The sequence below is a fragment of the Rhinoderma darwinii genome, chromosome 1, assembly GCF_050947455.1.
Source record: "Rhinoderma darwinii isolate aRhiDar2 chromosome 1, aRhiDar2.hap1, whole genome shotgun sequence".
Taxonomy (NCBI): domain Eukaryota; kingdom Metazoa; phylum Chordata; class Amphibia; order Anura; family Rhinodermatidae; genus Rhinoderma; species Rhinoderma darwinii.
In genome coordinates, this window is record NC_134687.1 from 585,668,168 (window position 1) to 585,694,687 (window position 26,520).

The 26,520-nt window shown below is 44.2% G+C and overlaps 1 protein-coding gene across 1 annotated transcript in view; it reads left to right on the forward strand.

Annotated features, from left to right (window-relative positions):
* The window catches only part of ITGA1 (integrin subunit alpha 1), a gene marked incomplete at its 5' end in the record, with an annotated part of 230,603 nt that overhangs the window by 174,491 nt on the left and 29,592 nt on the right, over positions 1–26,520 (forward strand). Inside the window, 2 exons of the mRNA XM_075854911.1 lie at positions 16,676–16,759; positions 17,594–17,696. Of these exons, the coding sequence (XP_075711026.1) occupies positions 16,676–16,759; positions 17,594–17,696 (187 nt within the window). The remainder of the gene's footprint in view (positions 1–16,675; positions 16,760–17,593; positions 17,697–26,520) is intronic.

Consider the following 26,520-nt stretch of genomic DNA (forward strand, 5'->3'; position numbering starts at 1 on the left):
ATTGGTCTTCATTTTTCTTTCTCCTCTCCTACTATCAGATGTGATGTCAGAGCTGTGCTGTGTGCTCTCAGCAGGGCCGATTCTAGCTTTTCTGCTGCCTGAGGTGAAAATTAAAATGGCACCCCCAGATTTTGATTGACATCCCCCTGGCTGTTCTACATCACTACCATCCTCCTCCAATTCTTGCGGCTGCACCGTTGTCTTGCACTCCCCTGGCGTGCAGTGACGAAGCCGGGAAGAGTACACCTCGCTGAAAGCTGCGTGCCGAAATAGCACAAGGCAATGGTGCATCCAAGAAAGTTGGAGGAGACTGGTAGTGATGTATAACAGCCAGGGAGATGACAATCAAGCACGGAAAGGTGGGTTTGGAGGCAGGACTCAGACTCTTAAGGATAGCGGCACCGCCCCATGACCCTTTAATGAGTAATTAGCATATAGTGCGCGCCGTTTTGAAAGTTGATTTTATAGATTTTGCTGCATCTGAAATAAAAAATACAGGGGAATGTTTGGAAATATTGTCAGGTCATGTATTACTGCATGGTGGCGGTTCAAGTGGTTAAAACTACATGACAGCTTCCCATTAAATAGACAATGAATTGAAAACGATTCCATCTGCCCTGCAATTTTTTTCTTATAAATATATCCTATATAATTACAGCATCAGAACCAAGCTCTGACATATACGGCTCCAGAACCAAGCTCAGTACATATATATACAGCCCCAGAACTAAACTCAGTACATATATACAGCACCAGACCCAAGCTCAGTACATATATATACAGTACCAGAACCAAGCTCAGTACATAAGTACAGCACCAGAACAATGCTGAGCACATAAATACAGCACAGGAACCGAGCTCAGTATATATATACATGTGTGTGTGTGTATATATATATATATATATATATATATATATATATACAGTGAAGGAAATAAGTATTTGATCCCTTGCTGATTTTGTAAGTTTGCCCACTGTCAAAGACATGAACAGTCTAGAATTTTTAGGCTAGGTTCATTTTACCAGTGAGAGATAGATTATATAAAAAAAAAAAAATATCACATTGTCAAAATTATATATATTTATTTGCATTGTGCACAGAGAAATAAGTATTTGATCCCCTACCAACCATTAAGAGCTCAGCCTCCTCCAGACCAGTCACACGCTCCAAATCAACTTGGTGCCTGCATTAAAGACAGCTGTCTTAAATGGTCACCTGTATAAAAGACTCCTGTCCACAGATTCAATTAATCAATCTGACTCTAACCTCTACAACATGGGCAAGACCAAAGAGCTTTCTAAGGATGTCAGGGACAAGATCATAGACCTGCACAAGGCTGGAATGGGCTACAAAACCATAAGTAAGACGCTGGGTGAGAAGGAGACAACTGTTGGTGCAATAGTAAGAAAATGGAAGACATACAAAATGACTGTCAATCGACATCGATCTGGGACATGCAAAATCTCACCTCGTGGGGTATCCTTGATCCTGAGGAAGGTGAGAGCTCAGCCGAAAACTACACGGGGGGAACTTGTTAATGATCTCAAGGCAGCTGGGACCACAGTCACCAAGAAAACCATTGGTAACACATTACGCCGTAATGGATTAAAATCCTGCAGTGCCCGCAAGGTCCCCTGCTCAAGGAGGCACATGTACAGGCCCGTCTGAAGTTTGCAAATTAACATCTGGATGATTCTGAGAGTGATTGGGAGAAGGTGCTGTGGTCAGATGAGACTAAAATTGAGCTCTTTGGCATTAACTCTACTCGCCGTGTTTGGAGGAAGAGAAATGCTGCCTATGACCCAAAGAACACCGTCCCCACTGTCAAGCATGGCGGTGGAAACATTATGTTTTGGGGGTGTTTCTCTGCTAAGGGCACAGGACTACTTCACCGCATCAATGGGAGAATGGATGGAGCCATGTACCGTCAAATCCTGAGTGACAACCTCCTTCCCTCCACCAGGACATTAAAAATGTCTCGTGGCTGGGTCTTCCAGCACGACAATGACCCGAAACATACAGCCAAGGCAACAAAAGAGTGGCTCAAAAAGAAGCACATTAAGGTCATGGAGTGGCCTAGCCAGTCTCCAGACCTTAATCCCATCGAAAACTTATGGAGGGAGCTGAAGATCCGAGTTGCCAAGCGAAAGCCTCGAAATCTTAATGATTTACAGATGATCTGCAAAGAGGAGTGGGCCAAAATTCCATCTAACATGTGTGCAAACCTCATCATCAACTACAAAAAACGTCTGACTGCTGTGGTTGCCAACAAGGATTTTGCCACCAAGTATTAAGTCTTGTTTGCCAAAGGGATCAAATACTTATTTCTCTGTGCACAATGCAAATAAATATATATAATTTTGACAATGTGATTTTCTTATTTTTTTTAAATATAATCTATCTCTCACCGGTAAAATTAACCTAGCCTAAAAATTCTAGACTGTTCATGTCTTTGACAGTGTGCAAACTCACAAAATCAGCAAGGGATCAAATACTTGTTTCCTTTACTGTATATATATATATATATATATATATATATATATATATATATGTATGTATGCATATACAACACCAGAACCAAGCTCAGTATATAAATAAAGCAGCAGAACCAGGCTCTGTACATAAATACAGCACTAGAACCAAGCTCAGTACATAAATACTGTAGAGTCTATGGCCACGGGCCGTCGGGTTTACTCACCTCCCGACGCCCGCAGCCATGGATCCGTTGGCGCTGGTCCCCATCTCCTTCCTAGGAGACGCCAGCGCTCACTTCCGCTCCATTCTGCTGTGTCCCGTAGGGTGCGCTCGCGCACGCTCGTGCCCGTCCTTTTTTTTTATATATTACTGCTTTTAGTATGTCATTAAAATAAATTTTATTTATTTGTGTTTTTGTGTTGCACTTTTTTCTTTTTTCTTTCTTTTACTTCTCTATGGGGGCTGACATTTTGTTTTTCATCTCTGTATGGGTCGATTAACGACACATACAGAGATGGAATACGGCACATACATCCCCATAGAGAATGCAAACGGGAGCCGTTCCATTCACTATAGCGTACGCCATCTGTGTGGGAACGGCGCATGCGCCGCTCCCACACAGACCAAAAGGAAGGTCTTTGGCAGAGCGACATCCGGCGCCATTTTCATGTGGACCGGAAGCCGCGGCCGGACAGTAAGATGACGACGTCCGGTTGCGGCTTCCGGCCATATGTCCAGACGCAAGAACTAGGAGCGGAGGCAGCGGAGGCAGCGGCGGCGGCAGGAGCAGGTAAGTTATGTTTGTGTATGTGATGTGTGTGTATGTTCGTGTTATACTGTGTGATTATCACTGTATCTAATCCTCCTACACTGTGCATTCGCTCAAAAAATGGCGGCACACAGTGTAGGAGGTTTGAACATTCAACCCCCTCCTTTCTCCTGGCACTAGCCAGGATAAAGGAGGGGGGATTGTGTGAGGACACTAGAGTGAGTGTGTCTTTTCCAATTTTGCAGCATAAAGCAATGAGGTTGCTGTACCACATGCCAATCCTGCAATTTTGGGAATTGCTCCCTCTAGTGACCAGCACATGGAAATGTTATAAATTAGAATCTAATTTATAATATTTCCTGACTTGTGAAAAAAAAAAAAAAATTTAAATAATGTGTAATCATTTATATACTAACTGTTTAACTAAGAAAAGTTTTGTTTTTTTCTAGCGACACATTCCCTTTTAGGGGCCGGCGCGCACGCATCAGGAAATCATCACCATGATTTCCTGGCCTATAAGAAGGCCCCAGCCCTTCTGATCCTTGCCTGAGCATTGTTAGTTTATCCCAGTCTGTCTTGCAAATGGTCCCTTAGTGTTTTGCGTTCCAGTTGTTACCCGTGTCCTGTTACCTGTTCCTGTATCCCGTATTGTTCTTGTTCCTGTGCCTACCAGTGTTTTGGAGTCGTGTCTACTGCACCTGCTGTCGTTTGCCACATCCAGTGTCTTCTGCCACGTCCAGTGTCTTCTGCCACGTCCAATGTTTTCTGCCACATCGGATACCGCCCGCCACGTCTGGCGCTACTTGCTGCACCGGCCTCCATCCGTGCTGAAGCCACAGCCACCTTCTGGACTAGTTCAGGTACCCAAACTATTGACTTTCATATAGACTGTGACCTGGTCAGCTGCCTCTCCACTACGGCAGAGCGGCCTTGTGGGTCCACATACCCTGTGACCGTGACAGTACGCTCAGGCCATGGAACCCGCTGGCCAGCCCAAGACCGCAGTCTAGAAGATACAGATGGAGATGCATGACCTACGCACACGTCAGGATCAACTCCTTGAGGCTGTGAATTCCATCCTGGTCCATCTGGATCTACTCACTGTTCCACCTCCGGTTCTTCCTCCTGAAGCTGTTACTGTGCCACTGCCCGTTACTCCTCCTATTTGTTCCGGATCCACAGTTCCTCTGCCTCTTCCTCCTCGCTACGATGGTGATCCCAGAGCATGTAGAGAATTTATAAACCAATGCACGGTTTATTTTAGGCTACGGGCTCATCTCTTCCCCTCCGAGGAGGCCAAAGTGGCGTTTATTGTCTCCCCCCTCACTGGCAAGGCCCTCGCATGGGCGAACCCAATCTTGGAGCAACAAGGACTTGTATCCTCGGACCTAGTCTTGTTCCTGCATTCCTTTCGTGCCGTGTTCGAGGAGCCGGGTCGAACATCCTCTGCCGCAGCTACTCTGTTGACCCTCAAGCAAGAGGGTTCCACAGTAGGGGAGTATGCTATCTCCTTCCGTACCCTGGCAGCCAAGCTGGCATGGAACAATGAGGCACTGGTGGCGACCTTCAGGCAGGGTCTGTCCTCTCACATCAAGGACGAACTGGCAGCCCGCGACCTTCCTTCTACCTTGGATGCCCTCATCCTGTTAGCCACCCGGGTTGATATGAGAATCCGGGAGCGCACTTAAGAGGTTCGACAGGAGAGCAGTGTCCACAGACCAGCACCCTCGGTGCAGAGACCACTATTGCCTTCCCTTAGTGCGTGACCTGAAGAACCCATGTAGGTAGACAGAGTCCGGTTATCTGAACAGAAGAAGCCGTGCAGACGCTCCTCTGGACTATGTATGTATTGTGGCCTTAAAGGTCATTTTGTGCACCAATGCCCACAGAAACCGGGAAACCTTAGTACCTAGGGTTGGTTGGAGAGGCAACTCTAGGTGGAACTTCTCCAAACGTTAAAACCTCTCCCAAATTATCGATTCCTGTGGCCATCGTCTCCGGAGAGACGTCACATCCTTCGTCCGCCTATCTTGACTCTGGAGCGGCTGCTAATATCATCCAGCAGGATCTAGTGGATCGTTTAAGTCTACCCACAGTCTGTCTCGAGAGATACCTGGCTGTTGCCTCTGTCAATGGTCTACCATTGCCCAATCCGATTATGCTCATCACAGAGCCGTTGACACTACGGGTCGGAGCTCTTCACTCAGAACAGATCACCTTCCTGGTACTAACTAAGGCTATCAATCCTATCCTGCTGGGTTTACCTCAAAGTTCTGGAGAGCCCTCTGTAAACTCCTGGATGTGAGTTTGGACTTTTCCTCAGCCTATCACCCCCAGTCCAATGGACAAGTTGAGAGGATCAACCAGATCATGGAGAATTATCTCCGCCACTTCATCTCTTCACAGCACGATAACTGGGTACAGCTTCTTCCATGGGCCGAGTTCTCATACAACAACCACACAAGTGAGTCCACCACTTCCACTCCATTTCACATTGTATACAGTCAACATCCTAGAGTCCCTCTTCCAGTGTCGACTTCATCTCAGGTACCCGCTGCTGACACTGCATATGGAGATTTTCTGCAAATCTGGCAACAGACCCGGTGCTCTATTTTTCTGGCAGTCGATCGCATGAAGCGAAAGGCAGATACAAAGAGAAGAGAACCGCCTCAGTATCTTCCGGGTACTAAAGTCTGGCTGTACTCTCGGAACATTCGCTTGAAGGTACCCTCATACAAGTTTGCTCCCAGGTTCCTTGGTCCTTTCGAGATTCTGCAACAGCGGAAGAGGGGGGATACTGTAGCGTCCATGGCCACGGGCCGTCGGGTTTACACCCCTCCCGACGCCCGCAGCCAAGGATCTGTGAGAGCTGGTCCCCATCTCCTTCCTAGGAGATGCCAGCACTCACTTCCACTCCGTTCTGCTGTGTCCCGTAGGCTTCGAGCGCACGCTCGTGCCCGTCCTTAAAGGGCAAGCACACGCACATCAGGAAATCATCATCATCAATGGCCCATGATTTCCTGGCCTATAAGAAGGCCCCAGCCCCAGGGGCGTAACTAGGAAAGACTGGGCCCCATAGCAAACTTTTGACTGGGGCCCCCCCCTCCCCTGGGTGTCACACAACCCCCCCCTTGTTGATAGTGCCTTTTTTACAGCCCCCCCCTGTAGATAACGCCATAAAGCCCCCCCTCTGTGGATAGCGCCATACATCCCCCTGTAGAGAACGCCATACAGCCCCCCTGTAGATAACGCCATACAGCCCCCTGTAGATAACACCATACAGCCCCCCCTGTAGAGAACGCCATACAGCCCTCCCTGTAGAGAACGCCATACAGCCCCCCCTGTAGAGACAGCCATACAGCCCCCCCTGTAGAGAACGCCATACAGCCCCCCCCTGTAGGGAACGCCATACAGCCACCCCCCCTGGAGGGAACGCCATATAGCCACCCCTCCCCCTGGAGGGAATGCCATACAGCGTTCTCCCCCTAGAGGGAACGCCATACAGCGTCCCCCCTCACAAAAAAATGCGACCTACAGTGTGTCCTACAAAATACATGTATCCCCTCTCCACAGGATCTCCACAGGATAGGGGATACATGAGTGATCGCTGGCAGCGATAGGGAGAACCGGGGACTGAAAGTCCTCCCAAGTTCTCCATGACTAACCGACTTCCGGCGTCTGCGCAGCTCAATAAAAATGAAAGGAGCGCTGGCCACACATGCGCACAAGCACGACCGACGCTCCATTCATTTCTACGGAGCTGCCGACACAGACCCCGGAAGTCCGAGGTTTGTGATGGAGAACTTCAGGGGACTTTCAGTCCTCCATTCTCCCTATCAATGCCAGCGATCACACATGTATCCCCTGTCCTGTGTAGATCCTGTGGAGAGGGGATACATGTCTTTTGCTCTATTTTGCGCCTTCAGGACCAGACACCGTTTAGCCATTTTTAGCACGTGTTAGTTAAATGGCTAACTTTTTTATTTGTTGGGCTAACGACGTGATTTTTGCAATGTTTTTTCCGTAGAAAATGCAGGTTTCATTTTTTATCGTTTTTATACAAACCTTTTTTGCTATTTTAGAATTTTTATTCATAAAGTTTGAAAATAATAGTAAAAAAATAAGCTTTTTTACATTTCAGCTATTATTTTTTTGGTAATAACATAGTTTTACCCTAAAATAGACCTTTTATTTGTGATCGTCATTGTCTACAGTAAATGTTTATATATTACATGTCTATATTAGGGTAATTGGGTCAGAGCTAGCGTTACAACAATGATTGGCGGGGGGGGAACGTTTTTTTTTTGGGGTGAGTATTTTATGTGTATTTATTATTTACATTTCTTTTGCACTTTACTTTATTATTTTTTTATTACTATGGTCTGTCCCCCAAAGGTCAAAGAAGACTTTTGGGGAACTTTATATATTTTTTTTCTTTCTTTTACACCATGTTTTTCCACTGTAACAGTTACAGGGGAAATCAGCCCTCTCATTGTGACGATTGTCACTAATAGGGCTGTGCTGGGTCTTGTAAGACCCAGCAACAGTCTGCCACTAACGGCACCCGGCGATCATGTGACCAGTCACATGATCCCCGGGAGGAATAGAGACAGCGCCGCTGCTGCTGTCTCTATTCCTGTACACAGCGCGCATTCAGCGCTGTGTACAAGTGATCAGAGAAGACAGAAGCAGCGAAAGCTGCTTCTATCCTCTCCTCAGGGTCCCCGGCAGTCACTGACAGCCGGAGACCCGACATTCAGCTGCCCGATCGCGCGGGCAGCAAGTTAAAACCCGAGCCGTAGAAAGTCTATGGCTCGAGTTTTAAGGACCCTGACCGCTGGCCGTAAAAATACAGCCAGCGGTCGGGAACCAGTTAATGGCAGAGCGGGGAGATACCTCCCTGCTCTGCCGTAGTGTTCAGTGGCGTCCCTCTGTAGCAGCCATAGCGGCTGCTAGCGGAGCCTCCGGCCATGGTGGGGGCCCGTGCCGGCGTGCGTCACGGGCCCCCTCATGCCGCGGGCCCCGTAGCAGCCGCTACTGCTGCTACGGCGGTAGTTACGCCACTGCCCAGCCCGTCTGTCTTGCAAATGGTCCCTTAGTGTTTCCCGTTCCAGTTGTTACCCGTGCCCCGTTACCTGTTCCTGTATCCCGTATTGTTCTTGTTCCTGTGCCTACCGGTTTTGGAGTCGTGTCTACTGCACCTGCTGTCGTTTGCCACGTCCAATGTCTTCTGCCACGACCAGTGTCTTCTGCCACATCGGATACTGCCCGTCATATCTGGCGCTACCTGCTGCACTGGCCTCCATCCGTGCTGAAGCCACAGCCACCTTCTAGACTAGTTCAGGTACCCAAGCGTTACTATCTACTATTGATTTTCATATAGACTGTGACCTGGTGAGCTGCCTCTCCGCTACAGCGGAGCGGCCTAGTGGGTCCACATACCCTGTGACCGTGACAAATACGACGCCAGAACCAAGCTCAGTACATAAATACAACACCAGAACTAAGCTCAGTACGTAAATACAACACCAGAACCAAGATCAGTACATATAAACAGCACCAGAACAAAGCTCAGTACATATATACAGCACCAAAACAAAGCTCAGCACATATTAACTCTCCTCTCCCACTCTCTGACCACAACCTTCTCTCCTTTACTATCAAATATACTATGCCTCCTCAGGTTATGCCTACGTATCAGACATACAGAAATCTACATGCCGTTAACACTCAGCAACTCATAGACAGTCTACAGTCCTCATTGTCCCCTATCTCTTCCCTCTGCTGTCTGAATCTGGCCACCAAACATTACAATAACACTCTCAAAAATGCATTGGATGAAGCAGCCCCCCTACACTCTGAACCACCCGATTAAGACAATGACAACCCTGACACACACCTCAATCCCGCTTTCTTCAGCGGTGCTTGAATTGTGCCGAACGTCTGTGGAGAAAAATCGCATTTGGCTGCAGATTTCCTCCATTACAAATTTATGGTCAAAACTTACAACTCTGCCCTTCACAGAGCCAAACAAGTCAATTTCAGCTCCCTCATCTCCACACTAATAATCCAAAACGCCTCTTTGATACTTTTCACTCCCTCCTTAGTCCTAATGTGCAGACACCGATCTCAGTGCTGAAGACCTGGCCACTTATTTTTAAATTAAAATTGACAACATCCGGCATGATATTATCTCCCAGTCCCCTAGTAACATCGATCCCTTTCCCTCCCGCACTCCCTCTTCTTCACTCTCAGCATTTGACCCAATAACAGAAGAAGAAGTCTCCAGGCTCCTCTCTTCTTCTCGTCCCACTACCTGCCCTAGTGATCCTATCTCCTCACACCTCCTCCAGTCCCTCTCCCCAGCCTACCCTAGTCACCTGACTAAAATATTTAACCTCTCTCTTTCCTCTGGTATCTTTCCCTCCTCTTTTAAACATGCCATTATAAACACATTACTGAAAAAAACAACTCTTGACCCATCCAGCGCTGGTAACTACCGACCAGTCTCTAATCTGCCCTTCATCTCCAAACTCCTGGAACGCTTGGTCTACTCTCGCCTTATCCGCTATCTCTCTGCTAACTCCATTCTAGACCCCTCACAATCTGGTTTCCGAACTCTACACTCCACAGAAACTGCCCCTACTAAAGTCTCAAATGATCTCTTGGCAGCTAAATTGGACAGTAAATGCAGCCTTTGACACTGTAGACCACAAACTCCTACTTAACATGCTCCACTCTATTGGCCTTAAAGACACAACTCTCTCTTGGTTTTCTTCCTCTCTCTCTGACTGCTCGTTCAGTGTGTCATTTGCTGGTTCTACTTCTTCTCCTCTTCCCCTTGCTATCGGGGTTCCTCAGGGATCAGTCCTAGGTCCGCTCCTCTTATCTCTCTACACCGTGCCTATTGGACAAACTATCGGCAGATTTGGCTTCCAGTACCAGCTCTATGCTGATGACACCCAATTATATGCCTCTTCCCATGACATCACCCCTGCTCTAATACAAAACACCAGTGATTGTCTGTCCGCGGTCTCTCACATCATGTCCTCTCTCTATCTGAAACTGAGCTCCCTGTGTTCCTACCGTCTACTAACCTACCTAAACCTGATATCTCCATCTCAGTGTGTGGCACTACCATAACTCGTAGGCAGCACGCCTGCTGTCTTGGGGTTAGTTTTGACTCCGATCTTACCTTTACTCCTCATATTCAAACGCTTACATGCTCCTGTCATTTTCACCTCAAAAATATCTCCAGAATCCGCCCTTTTCTTACTGAGGAAACAGTCAATACTCTTATTGTTGCTCTGATTCACTCTCATCTTGACTACTGGAACTCATTATTAGTCGGTCTTCCCCTCACTAAACTATCCCTTCTCCAATCTATCCTCAAAGCAGCAGCCAGGCTCATCTATCTGACCAACCGCTACACCACTGCCTCTACCCTGTGCCAATCACTACACTGGTTGCCCATCCCCTTCAGAATTAAATTCAAACTTTTTTTTCTCACCCACAAAGCTCCACAGTGCTGCACCTCCTTACATCTTCTCCCTCATCTCTGTCTACCACCCTACCAGTGCTCTACGTTCTGCCAACGACCTTAGATTAAAAGCCTCCATAATCCGAACCTCCCACTCCCGTCTCCAAGATTTGTCTCGTGCTGCCCCAGTCCTCTGGAATGCGCTACCACAGACAATCAGATTAATTCCCAAATATCCACAGTTTTAAACGTGCCCTGAAAACACATTTTTTTTTTAGACAGGCCTATAACATTCCCTAATCTGACTCCTTTCCTTGGCCCCAGTAGGAGTTGCTGTTTCACAAAAAAAAAATCATACCACCCATCATCTCGCTGCAGATCATACAGTGACTACAGTACTGATTAGAGGCAGAATAAATATTTATATTATGTGACTCACCAAGGACTATCTCAGATTCTAGTTGTTCTTTTTCTCTTTTCTGCTCCATCCGGTCCAGAGCTCTATGATACCTTCTCCCGGCAACAGCCCATTTCTGCAGTTTCCCACTCTGATGTCTTCAGCTTCTCACTTTTCAAACATTTCTACACCTATAAACGAAGATAAAATTCTCGTGATGCTTCACACTACTCCCCTAAATATAATAGCACCATACACTGCACCTCTAATTATAATTGCACCATACACTGTGTCCCTGATTATAATAGCACCATACACGGTGTCCCTGATTATGATAGCACCGTACACTGTGTCCCTGATTATAATAGCACCATACACTGTGTCCCTGATTATTATAGCACCATACACTGTGTCCCTGATTATAATAGCACCATATACAGTTTCCCTGATTATAATAGCACCATACACAGTGTCCCTGATTATAATAGCACCATACACTGTGTCCCACACACACATACACAGTGCTCCCTGTAGATAGTGCCCCCATTGAGCCCCCAGTATATAGTGCCCTACATACATCCCCCTGTAGATAGTGTCCTACATATAGCCCTTGTAGATAGTGCCCCACATATAGCCCCCCTGTAGATAGTGCCCTACATATAGCCCCCCATAGATAGTTCCCTACATATAGCCCCCCTGTAGATAGCACTCTACATATAGCACCACTGTAGATAGCGTTCTACATATAGCCCCCCTGTAGATAGAGCTGTACATATAGCCCCCCTGTAGATAGTGCCCTACATATAGCCCCCTTGTTGAGGGTGCTCCACATATAGTGCCCCCTGTATAAAGTGGCCCACATATAGCCACCCCTGTAGATAGTGCCCTACATATAGCCCCCCTGTAGATAGCCACCCACATATAGCGCTCCCTGTATATAGTGCCCCACATATAGCCCCCTGTAGATTGTGCTCCACATATAGATCCCCATCCCTGTAGATAATGGCACTCACACTTTAAGTGGAAAAAAAAAAACTTGACATACTCACCTTGATCCCATTCCTGTGTCAATGCAGGCCTGCTCTCTTCTGAGGCTGCTGGGGCTGAACGACGCAAGCGGCGCGATGACATCATCACACCGCTTGCGTCGTTGAAAAGCGCTGATTGGCGGGGCAGAATGATTAGCCCCGCCAATCAGCGCCTTTCAACAGCGGATGATTTCATCGCGCCACTAGTGTCGCTGAAAGGCGCTAATTGGCAGGGCAAAATGACTTGGTAAATAAAGTGCAACATGTAGAAATGAAAAATGGTTGGCACTGCCTTAGCTTGCAATGTTACAGACTCTGTGCTTCAGCTCGCTGGGTCCTGTAGTGTCTGGCGGTGCTCAGTGCATGTGGAAGTTAGTTTCAGCAAATGACATGTAGAAAAGAAGACAGCACGGCACTCACCATTTGCAAAAGTTTTCTCTTTATTCCAAGATTGAGGCAGGCAACACGGGATTCAAAAGACAACAGAGCCAACTGTTTCACGTCCTTCAGACGCTTTATCAAGGTATTTGATAAATAAAGCAAGATAAAAAAGCCTGACTGTCTGCAATCTTATATTCTCATAATTCTATACACAACGAATATAATGAAACTGATACTTTTTTATTGAAATTTTAAAATTTATCTTATAGCAACAATTTTTTATGAGTTTTTTTGTATGGAGAAATCCAAAGGTTTTTATAATTTTTTTCTGATTTGATAAAAAAACCAGTACTTCAAGTAATACAAAAAAATGGCTTTTGACATTGGAATTTTTTCAAAAGTATTATAAACATCTTTATATGCCATCTAATCACAAATAATTAAAATCTTTATCTCTATCCCAAAACGATCCTCTATCAAGGGATAACATGGTGAAAAGAGGATCACTATGGAAAGAGACACAGATGCACCGCAACTAAACAGCAGGTTGCATACTGCAGATCACGTACAAATAAACAAAATGTCTTTATTTGTTAAAATACTTTTCGTTCACATATGTGAATGAATATAAACATCATGATACTATGGCAACACTTTAAAGCATTAAAGTATAACAGCTCAAAAACGGCTTTGAGAAAAAGGTGCATGAGAATCTATGTGAAAAACATGATGCTAGAACAGAACGTACACAATCATGAATAAATGTACAAGAACACATGTGAATATGTGTGAATAACATATATTATCTGTATAAACCATGATGTTTTAAACTTTGAAGCCACGAAGGATCTGTTATCCTGTAACGGCTCTTGATAATTTGTATGTAAATTGAAGTGTTGTGCACCGGTGTGTTCCCGGTCTTTTTACTGCATATATATGTGCACACTACACGTGCAACTATTGTATACTGACCTGAAGAAGGGACCAGTCCGGTCCAGAAACGCGTCGTCTTCTCAATAAAAGATCTCCTAGATCCTATGCACTTGACTCCGTTCCTGATCCTCTTCAGCCTGGCGCCAATACCCGTAATTACACTGCATTTTTTCTCTTCATCTTCTGACTCCCTGTAGATAATGGCACTCACAATTTAAGTGGAAAAAAAAAAACTTTACATACTCACCTTGATCCCATTCCTGTGTCAATGCAGGCCTGTTCTCTTCTGAGCAGGTCTGCTGGGGCTGAACGACGCAAGCGGCGCGATGACATCATCACGCCGCTAGCATCGCTGAAAGGCGCTAATTGGCAGGACAGAATGACTTGCCCCACCAATCAGCGCCTTTCAACAACGAAAGCGGCGTGATGAGGTCATCGCGCAGCTAGCATCTTTGAAAGGCGCTGATTGGCGGGGCAAGTCATTCTGCCTTGCCAATCAGCGTCATTGTAAGGCGCTGAATGGTCGGTGACGGAACTTGTCCGGCCATTCAGCGCATATGCATGTAATTGTATCAGCATCCTATAGATGCAGGTACAATTAGTGCAGGAATGGGGGGTGGCGGCGGCTGGTTTTAGTGGCGCCGACGCCCCCTCAAAGGCAGCAGGCCTCACGCCGCCTGAGGCGAGAAACTGATCTCGCCTCATGGAGGATGCGGCCCTGGCTCTCAGCTAATCAGATGCCTCCCTTCTGCTGATCCCCCTCCCATCTCTCAGCATTAAGTCTTAAAGACTATGTACACTTTTGAAGACAATTAAAAAAAAAAAAAAATGAACGTTTTATTTAATTTTTAACAACTTTTAAGTGTTCTTTATAAAAAATAATTTTTAAAATACAGTATCCTGTATTCATAGAAGCTGTATCTTGCACTCACCCGCTAACCTGAAAGATTTGTCTCTGACCGAAAGATATAGATTCTTTGTATCTCAAAAAGTAATTATTATTTTTTTTTTATATAAAAAGTCGTTCAAAATGAAATAAAACATTCATTTATTAAAAAAAATAAAACATCTGCCTTCAAATATTTACATAGCCTTTAAGGGCCTTTTAGATTTGGCGATTATCGTGTAAAAAAAAAATCATAATATTGAGTCAAAGTTTGCAATTATTGGCCTCTGTAAACTTGCAGCAATTGTACGATCAGAGAAAAATGGCTATTTTTGTCGTTAATCAAATCTTTTTTATGACCAAAAAATTATCCTTTGTCAACGGTAAATCCCCTCATGTAAGCAGATATCTAATAGTCGTTATCAGACAAGACAGGAGGTATGGAATTGTTGGCCGAAAAGACAAGCGATCTCAAAAGATATCGAGACTGTAACATGAGGGATGTAACAGTCCTCGTGCCACAAAGGCGGAAAAAATATGTTTGGTCAGACCCGAGACCCCAAAATTAATTCAGACCCCAGACCAAACGCCTAAATTAATTCAGACCCCAAAATGAGTTCAGATCAGACACCAAAATTAATTCAAACGCCAAACTAAACCCCTAAGTAAATTCAGACCGCAGACAAGGGCAAAAAAAGAGAATAATCTATTCAAACCCCAGAGCAGACTCCTATTTTTACTTACCGCTCCTGACTCCGGGGTTATCCTCAGCTCCCGTCGATGCTGAAGTAAGATATGCCAAAACATTTTCTGTTGGAGTTGATTTGCGTCACTGAGTTTAGGGTCTTTCCACTTTAACAGTCTAAAGCCTGGCCATACACATTAGATGTATGTCGGCCGAACCTGCCGATTTTGGTGGGATCAGACGGCCATCTAAGGGTATGTTTCAAGGGAAAACAGCTCCTGATTTTCAGACGTTTTTTGAGCAACTCGCGTTTTTCACGGTGTTTATTACGGCCATTTTTGGAGCTGTTTTCAATAGAGTCTATGTAAAAACGGCTCCAAAAATGTCCCAAGAAGTGTCCTGCACTTCTTTTGACGAGCCGCCATTTTCCGCGCCGTATTTTGACAGCGACGCGTAAAATAAAGGCTCGTGGGAACAGAACATCGTAAAACTCATTGCCTGGGCAGATGTTTGCAGGCGTAATGGAGCTGTCTTTTCAGGCGTAATTTGTGGCATAAAACGCCTGAATTACATGTGAAAATAGGTCGTGTGAACTTACCCTAATGTTTATGACGGCGGTGTTCCAACTCTCTCCAATCGGCCTGATTGTGGGGAGAGAAGGGCATGTTAAATTTCAGCACGCTTGATACTTTGATTTGTTATTAGATAAGAAGCTGCTTTCTCACTGAGAACTCATGGATGGTCTTGACGAACGTGCATGTGTATGGGGTAGTCAGGGGGTTAAGCTGTTGACCGAACGGGCATTCAGCCGACAATTATCTAAAATGCATGGTCAGCCTGAGGCTGGGTTCACACTGTGCATTTTTGTTGCATTTTTAACATGCATTTTTTTTTTTGCTTTGGTAGAAAAACTCCTGTGTCTCTTAACCGAAGTTTATCAACCAAAACATCAAAATGCATGTTAAAACACACAAAAAAATCGCTCTGTGTGAACCCAGCCTTACAGAGACACTGATAGAGAGATACTGCAGTGGCATCCTCCTTCAGTGTTTAGGATTTTTCATTACAGATATTTTGGTGAGACTGCAGGTATGCAAAGGGGAACTACAAAATGCTGGAAGCAGAGGAAGATAACACTTTCTCAAACAGGATATATTGCAGAGTTTTATATATTCACATTTACTACTGAGTTATGCAAACACAAAAATTGAAGTGATGATAGGTAAGCTTTAATGTAAAAGCATTTTGTTTAATCGTTTTTATCTTATAGGTCTACAGATCTATACAACGTGTGCATGGGTACATCGGCACATGGCGTCCCCATGGCTCAGTAGTATGGAGTTGTAGTTATTCAGTTTGCCACTTTATGGTACCTCCATACAGCCCCATATTAGTAGTGCTTCTAAGGGGGAATAGCTCCGTAATACAGAACTTGATGGAGTACGTCACATTTTTTTGCAGGTACAGTAGGGCTGCATAGACTGCTAAGAATGGTGTATTACAGCTCTGCACGAGCCCTTAGTTTATCATTTAACTGACATATCAAATAGGGTTTATTGAACCAGAGTAAACATATGCCGTATACACACAGTAACATAAAGAATAATATACATTAATGGAGCTGTGTTGTTGCCTTCCAGTGACAGTGAAGAGAAGAACTTCAATGATAACAGAAAAAACATAACATTTCCTGTTAAATACGAGTCTTCGCTGACATTTACTAGGTATTTACAGATCTTTTATCATAGACTATCAATATTTTATTTATCTATCTATCTATCTATCTATCTGTCTGTCTGTCTGTCTGTCTGTCTGTCTGTCTGTCTGTCTGTCTGTCTGTCTGTCTGTCTGTCTATCTATCTATCTATCTATCTATCTGTCTGTCTGTCTGTCTGTCTGTCTGTCTGTCTGTCTATCTATCAGCTATCTATCTCTCTCTCTCTATTTATCTATTTTTATTTGTATGGTTATTACCTATTTGTTTAGTTGCTGCAAAAGGCAGAAAGAGATGTAACATTTTACCGTTATTTGAGTAATTTTTATTATTATTATTATTATTATTATTATTCATTATTTATCTTATCCCCACTGTTTTATTCTACTCCTGTGCGATATATACAATTTTTATTAGATATAATGATTGTATTACGCTAAATTCACACTACTGTCATCTTCCGTTTAGGTCTCCTCTATCAGAGGAAGAGATGACCGAAAGTCCAAATAGAAACCATAGCTTTCGTTAGAATTACCATTGATTTCAGTGGTAATTATTTTGTTTCAGTTGCTTTCCATTTGTCTCCTTTCGCTAAGTTTCCATTTTTTTCATGGACACAAAAGTGCAGTCTGCTGCACTTTCGCATCTGTGAAAAAAAATGGAAACCTTGCGAATAGAGGCAAACGGAATCCAAAAGAATTACCATTGATATGGGAGCGATGGTTTCTATTTGGACTTTCGGGCATCTCTTCCTCTGACAGAAGAGACCAAAACGGAAGATGACAGTAGTGTGAACTTAGCCTTACTTTTGATTTATTTCTTTGTTTTGTTTTCTTGTTTATAGCTCTAAAAAAGAATTCCATATTAGCATCCCTGCCAATGATTCAAGCCCTGCTGTCATTAATTCTACGGATGCAATTGGACCTGAAATTAATCTAAATTATATGGTAAGATTGATTCCAGCATTTGGTACAATATTCACATATAATCATATTACTCTGTCTGGCCATCAAAATATTTTTCTATGACTTTTTAAAGTGACCTTGCATATGTCAGAAGTAAACCCCAGTCCACTTTTCATATACAGTATATGTCATAGATTATTAGGGAATAACTGGACCTATTATAATGAGGGATGGTGTTAGTGGAAGTTAATACAGCGTATATACACCTTTTGAAATCATTTTTTAAAAATATTTATCAGTGTGTTTTATGCAACTTTCTAAATACTTTTATTAAAAATTATTTTTACATTTTGAGATACAGCTACTCTGTATAGAGGATACAAAGCAGCTGTATCTTGTGCTGAGATCTGAATCCGTCAGGTCAGTGGCACTGGCGTGTTCAGTGTCAGCGGGTCTTGCGTGTCTCTGACACACAGGGTTGAGCTGTTATCGATCACACCTAAGTTCATAACTTAGATGTGATCGATAACAGGTGGATCTTGCGTGTCAGAGACACGCAGGACCCGCTGACACTAAACCCGCCAGTGCCACTAACCTGACGGATTCAGGTCTCAGCACAAGATACAGCTGCTCAGTAAGCAGGATACAAAGCAGCTGTATCACAAAACTTAAAAATTATTTTTAATAAAAAGTATTTAGAAAGTTGCACAAAACACACTGATAAATATTTTTTGAAAAACGATTTCAAAGGTGTACATAGGCTTTAATATTTGGTTTTTATAATATGGACTTTTTCCATTGACATGTCTGTAAATTATATTTGTATAAATAACACATTTTGATGTCAGATTATACAGAGATAATTTGCTTAGGCCCCCTTCACATCTCGGTATAGCATTACATTTGACCGATACGCTATGAAACGCCTCTGACATATACGTTAAATGTAGGCTGGGACATGGAGTCATGAGAGTTCATGACGTATCTGTTAAACAGATACTATTATACCATAGACTGATATTATTATAGTTCTATGGGTAAAGGATGTCACTATTAGACATTTATGTATCAGTTACCCATAGACTATTATAGTATCCATTTAACGGATACATCATGAAGAGCTATTAGAAAGCCCATGACATATACGTTAAACAGATGCCTTTGACGTGTGCCATACAGGTTCCCACAGCATTGAATGGTGTAATCTACTACGCTATTCCATACCTTAAAAAAAAAGGTATACTGACGTAAACCTGCCCAACGGAGGCTGAAAGCAAACTCATTTGGCCCCAAATCAAGCTAATGGAGCCATATGTACATGTTTGACGTGTACGCCAGGAGCTTTCCCGATGTACACGCAAAATCATAGTGAATGAACTTGATATAAAGGAGCCTTATCTTATACTACAGTAGAAGTTTGTCACAAATCACTGTTCTAGCAAGTTTTTCTTGTGTCATCCACTCATTGACTGACATGTAGTGCTACCATAGTCGTTGCTAGGGTCTTAAAAGATCAGGGGCACAAGCCCCAAGACATATGTTTACTCCCCACCCCAAAAAATAGATATATATCTCGGAGATATCGATAAGACTATGGCCCCTATAGTAACCCCCCCATGTAGATAGTGCTATGCACACACACATACACCCTGTAGATAGTGCCACACACTGCCCCTGTAGATGGTGGCACACAATTCCCCCTTTGTAGATGGTGCCACATGCCGAGACAGGACCCTTGCGTAGGCCGGCGTGATCCAGTGATGTCATCGTGCTGGCCTGCGCAGGCATCCTGTCCCAGCGTCTTATGGGCTGCAGGCAGGGGCTAACTGGCAAATTTTAGCCTGGGTGGCCAGCATACTGCACTGGCCCATAAGTAGCGGCCTAGCCTTAATCTGTTTACCTCCACCTGCCGTATAAAGGTGCCAGGGATAACTGGGCTTTGAATACAGCCGTCATCAAAAGACGACAGCGGCTGGTGGTGATGTTTTCATGCTAAAATCACTAGTTTTATTTTTTAAAGCTCATATTAACAGAACATGAAAACATAAGACACATTGTCAGTCATACACTTACGTTGCAGATTCTTGGCTGTTGCACCACTGATGGTTGCTGGGTCCCCTGATGCTTCTTTTCTTTTATAACCTAGTGCCATTGAGAATCGTCCATAACAATCCCACATTACTACATTGTGATGCGACATTGTTATAGAAAACAAACATGATCCCAGACTATAAATAAAGGAGCATTATTGACCCAGAAAACCATCAGTGGTGGAACAGCCAAGAAACCGCAACGTAAGCGTATCTTATGACAAGATTCATCAAAAAAGAAATATAGAAACCCCTTCAACTATTGCATTTCTCTAGGGTCCTTTTACCCGGCTCGACAAGGGCCATGATCTGCGCTCTTTTGCTCCTTTCACAAAGAGCTGTGATTGGTTATGTATGTGGACGAGCGCTTTTTACTACAATCGCTCGTCCCCATACATTTCCATCATGTTGGCAACACGTCTTCCTGTTTACACAGGGAGATGTGCTGCCGACTAGCGACCATTTTATTGGCCGCGTAAACAAGTCGATTAACCGATGAACGAGCGTTTGCTCACTCATCGGCTGATCATTGCCCTGATTGCACAGGTAAATGATTGGAAAGAAGGATGTTATTATCGATCACATCTTATGAACTTAGATGTGATCGATATTAGCTGGATCCCGCGTGTCAGAGACACACAGGACCAGCACTTGTTTAAATGAGTGTTCCAGCCGACCCTCGCCGATCAGCTGTTTTGAAGGAGGTGCATCGCTCATTCCCCTTCATTTGTTCTTCCTCACTGTGAATCGTCGACACGCATTTAGCGGCGATTCATAGGTATGGCAGCCTGTTCTAGGATTCACTTCAATGCGAGAAGGCTGCAATACTGTGAATCGCCGCTAAATGTGTGTCGACGATTCACAGTGAGCAAGAAGAAATTAAGGGGAAGCAGCGCTCGTAGGAGCGCTGTACCCCCTTCAAAACAGCTGATCGGGGGGTCCCGGGAGTTGGACCCCGACCCATGAGCTATTGATGGCCTATCCGGAGGATAGGCCATCAATTTTTACTAGATGAAAAACCCCTTTAAGCTGTCAGTCCTGCAGACCTGACAGATTTAGCTTTGACGGCAAGATACAGCTTCTATGTATACAGAATATATAGAAGCTGTATATGAGAAATAAGAGTTTTTTAAATAAAAAAACAATTAAAACAGATTTCCGCCACCCCACACATTACATTTACACCTCTTGCACACGACCGAGTTCGGGCCGTGAAAAACATAGACATTTTATGATGCTAGGAGTCTCTGCATCCCCATGGAACTGCTGTTCCATGCTGAATAAAATTATACAGTACGGAACAAAAGTAGGCAGATATATCCAGCATCATAAAACGTCTATGATGTCAGGAGTCCCGTTCACCTGCACCGTGGTCGGGTGTCTGGACGGGAAATGCGGCCGACACTTGGACTGTTTTTCACGGCCCGAACTCGGTCATGTGTAACTGCACATACAGTCAAGTTCCCCCTCCCCCACACAACATACAGAGCCAAGTCACCCGTCCCCCACAAAAACGTTTTACACATAATCCCCTCCCCCCACACAATGTTTACAGTTAAGTCCCCACACCCCCACAAAAAACGTTTTACACAGAATCCCCTCCCCCACACATAACATTACTGTTCCCTCTTAGGCTGAGTTCACACAGAGTTTTTTGCAGGAGGAAAATTCTGCCTCAAAATTCCGTTTGGGATTTTTAGGCAGATTTTGACCTTCCTGCGATTTTCGCAGCGTTTTTCGCTCGCGCCCATTGAATGATACGGGCAAAAAACTCAGCGAAATACGCTTTCTCTGCCTCCCATAGAACATCATAGTACACATCCCAGCTTCAGAACATTATAATGCACAATATACTAATATACTTCTCAGACGCTACAGATCTCTTTGAAAAGGAATGAGGGTTTTTCATATCAATCAATGAATGGTGGACAGGGAGCTCTTCAAAAAGAGATTCAGCAGCAGCAACTGAGGTATACATGTTAGGGCTTATACAGACGAACGTTAAATATGTCCGTGTGACGGCCGTTACCCGGACGCATGTATTTCAATGGGCCCTCTCACATGGCCGTAGTTTCAACGGACCATGTGAAGGGTAAGTTGAAAAAAGTGTAATTTATACTCACCGTAAATTCTCTTTAGTCCAAGCAGCAGCACCAATGGGGATTAACTAATTTAATTAGGCACCCTATATAGGATATCTGCTAGTTAGCCGCATTGTGTACTACCAAGTAATGACAAAAAAACCTTGAAGCTTGCTGAACAAAACATAACACCCTTTATTGGGCAGGAAAGTAGTACTGCTGCTTAGACTAAAGGAAAGAGAATTTACGGTGAGTAGAAATTATAATTTCCTTGACGTCCACAGCAGCAGCACCAATAGGGATTTAGCAATTAACCGCGGACTAACATCACTCGACCAAAGGCTGCTTCCCCAGCTCTTCTGATGTCTAGTCTGTAATGATTTACAAATGTATGAGGTGTACTCTGTGAAGCCGTCCTGCAGATCTGATCAATTGGAACATGATTTCTCTCGGCCCAAGACGTTGCAATTGCTCGAGTTGAATGGGCTCTAATGGGTCGTGGGGCCTGAAGACATGCTTGGTTATAGCAGAGGGTAATCGCTTCCCTTATCCATCTGGACAGGGTTGCCCTAGAGACCTTCTGGCCTCTATTTTCTGCCATGGAAGGAGATAAAAAGATGAATCCATCTCCTAAAAGCTTCAGTGCGATTCAGATAGACTTCCAAAGCCCTACCGACATCCAAGAAATTGAGTTTTTTCTCTTCCTCTGAGGAGGGATCTGGGTAGAAGATGAGCAGTTCAATCTGTTGGTTAATATTCTGCAGTGAAGGCACCTTAGGGATGAAATTAGGTAAGGTTCTGAGCAAGATTCGGTCTTGAAGAAAAATGAGATAAAAGGTCAACAGCACCCAATGCCTGAATTTCACTTACATGTTCCGCTGACATTATAGCCACCAGAAAACAGACCTTGAGAGCTAGATGCTTCAGGTTAATGTTCTGCAAGGGTTCAAAGGGGGGAATAACAAAGCCTGTCCAAGACAAGAGAAAGATCCCATTTTGGGACTGGACCAAAGATGGTAGGGCTGATTTTACGGACAGCTTTGGCAAAGCTTTGTACTAAGAGTTCACTTGACAATTTATTCCCCAGAACTGCTGACAAGGCAGAAATCTGCACGGTGATCGTGGCAGGTTTAAGGCCCCTGTCAAATCCATTTTGCAGAAAACTCAGGATATCACCGAGACTTGTTCCTGTCTGATCTTCTGCTAGACCTCCGGGATTATTCATTGGGACTGGTGGAAATACATAAGCACGGTGAAACTGCCAAGGTATGGTGAGGGCATCCAGAACCCATGGTTTGTTGTTCCTGAATAGGGAACAAAACCAAGTCACCTTTGCATTTTGCCATGTGGCCATTAGGTCCACTTGAGGCTGACCCCAGCGTGCTGTGATCCTCTTGAAGATCACTGGATCCAGAGACCACTCTCCGGGTAAAGGAAGATCACGACTCAATCTGTCCGTTACGGTGTTGTTGGCCCCTTTGATGTGGACAGCCGAGAGTGGCCGCACGTGGGTCTCCGCCCAAATCATTAACGGTTCCATTTCTACAAGAATGGCTATGGATCGTGTTCCTTCCTGGTGGTTTATATAGGAGACTGCCATGACATTGTCGGACTTTAACCTGATTGCACTCCCCTTGATGACATGGTGAAAGTTTGTCAGGGCCTTCTGAACTGCTCTCAAGTCCCTGAGATTCCAGGACAAGAGTCTCTTTGTTGGAGACCAGGACCCTTTCGCCATCTGACCTTGCATGTGAGCCCCACATCTTGTGAGGGATGTGCCGGTGGAGATTTTGACCCATACTAGGGGAGGAAAGGACCTGCCGCTGTTAAAGCGGTGTCACCACCTCAGGAAATCTCTTGTATCTCTGGTAACGATGAGCAGTTTGTCTAGAGATGATAAGTCTTGATCCCATACGCACAAAATTTCCTCGTGCAAGGGACGCATGTGCCACTTTGCCCATTCTATAGCGTCGCTGGCCACTGTCATAAGGCCTAAAACCTTCATCATGATACGGACAGATACCCGTTTTGGCTGACTGAGATCTTTGGCAGCATCTTGGATCTTTCTCAGTCTGTCCGGAGAAAGAGATATCACCATCGAGTTAGCGTCCAAGATGAAATCGTGAAACTATTTTGTCTTCGAGGGAAGAATATGGGATTTCTCCCAATTTACGAGCCACCCTAGAGACTGGATGTAGGTAAATATGGTGTGCAGATGTGTCTTAAAAATGTCTGCAGATCTGGCCTTCAATAGCCAGTCATCTAGGTAAGGAACAATCGTGATCCCTTTTTCTCTCAGACCAGCTACCACTGCAACAACAATCTTTGTGAAGGTGTGCGGAGCTGATGAAATTCCGAACAGGAGCAAGGTGAACTGGAGATGACGCAGCTCCCCTTTTATCCACAGAGCAATATGCAGAACTCTTCTATGGTCTAGATGGATAGGAACGTGCAGATATCCATCCTTCAAGTCTAAGGTTGCAAGGAAATCTCCCTCGTCCAGAAGTACCAAGGCAGACCAAACGGTCTCCTTTCAAAATCTTTTCTTGCAAGTTGATTATGGTTCTCCAACGGTTGCCTGCCTTGGGCACAAGAAACACCCGTGAGTAAACACCCCTTCCTATGTCGGGGGACGACACTTCTTCTAAGACCCTCATATCTATGAAGTCTTGAATTGACCTTTCTAGAAGGACATGTTTTTTTGGGAAGAATTTGGGAGTGGGGAGAAACCTGTCTGGAGGTCTGGAGGAGAATTCTATCCAATAGCCCCATCTTATGGTGTTCAACACCCAAAGATCCTTTATTGATGACAACCATTGGGGGTAGAAGAAGAATAGTCTCCCTCCCACAGGAATCTTCTTGGTGTCAGAAATCCATCTTCTTCCCAGAAGACGGGTTGCCCGTTCCACGACCTCCGGAACATCTGTAGACCAATCTCTGTGCACCAGAATATGAACTAACTCCTCTTCCTTGTTTACTGGATCTAAAATTCCTAGATGAGCCACGACTAGACTAGACCTTCACTTATATTTGCCTGTCTGTGGAAGGGATTTCCCCTTTTTGTCTGACAGGTTCTCCATCAAGGAGTCTAACTCTGGCCAACAAAGCCTATTAGCTTATACTCCATGGCGCAGAGGGAATTCTTTGAGCGAGCACCTGCCCCCCACCGTTTAATCCAAAGAGTTCTTCTCCCAGCAGAGGAGAGAGCCATAGCATGAGATGCAAATAATCAGATGCTAAAGAGACCTGCCTGAAAGATGTAAGAATGTCATCTCTGGACACCCCTTTGTCGATGTCTTCCTCCATCTGGAGTAGACATGACCGCAGGTTTTTACCAACAACTGATGAGGAGAGGGCTACCCTGGCTTGGGCAGAAGCCGAAAGGTACCTTCGTCAGAACGCACTATCAATGCGTCGATCCATGGGATCATGGAAGTTTGACCCATCCTCACTCGGAACCACCCCTGGATCTTCACTGTCTGACCTTCCAAGGAAGACAGAAGAAAAAAACACAATGCGGCTAACTATCAGATATCTAGGGTGCCTAATTAAATAATTAGTTAATTGATACTGACTGTCCTATTTTCCAGGAGGATAAAATCCCCATTGGTGCTGCTGCTGTGGACGTCAAGGAATAGAACATGTAATCAGTTTTAACGGATCCCTCCATAGACAAGTCTATGGGGATCCGTGCAAACGGTACCCGCACCCGCTGTTTTTCACGTCCGAGTTTCCCCACATTCGTCTGAATAAGGCCTTAAGGAGTAAAGTACCAACTACTATAAATGATAGAAATATTCTACCTTATATTGACTGTATAAGTGCACTCAGCCTGCGGATTTATGCTTTTGTATAGTCATGGAATTTCTTGGTGATCGCTAATATTCTTATGATTTACAGTAGGGGGGACATTATCCTATATATCAGCCAACAACAAAAAAATATTTAATTTAAATAAAAAGTAAAAAAAGGTTTTTCCCCAAAATTTCCATTTGCCACAATTGTAGTTAATAGATGGGTGTTGGTCCTCATGTCAATTGATCAATTGGGGAGCCGTCCACTGTGTATTACCGAACACCCACTAAAATAAATGGATATACATATAGTACAATAGGTGTAGAAAAAAGCAGAGGATTGGAGCAGCACTGTGAACAAATGCCTGACTAGGCTGGTGCAAAGCTTCAAAAATAAAGGAGTGACCTCTCCTTATGTGTTAGATATCCAAAAAAGAGAACGTGAAGCAGCACTCAAATAAAGTGAATTTATTCATCCAACATGGAACCACAACGTTTCACCTCCTCTATGAAGGCATTTTAAAGCCAACAACAAAAAATATCAGCCAACAACAAAAAAATATTTAATTTAAATAAAAAGTAAAAAAAGGTTTTTCCCCAAAATTTCCATTTGCCACAATTGTAGTTAATAGATGGGTGTTGGTCCTCATGTCAATTTTATCAATTGGGGAACCGTCCACTGAGTATTACCTAACACCCACTAAAATAAATGGATATACATATAGTACAATAGGTGTGATGGTCTTTCCTCTGGCTAATAGAAGAAATCTCATTGAGGACCCCCTTCCTCTATTACTTGAAAGAAGACATCCTTTGAATTGGTTTCTTCTTCCTCGTACATTACAATTCCTAATGATATGTATTTGTGATCATTTGTTACTCTAATTCTGATAAATTACAC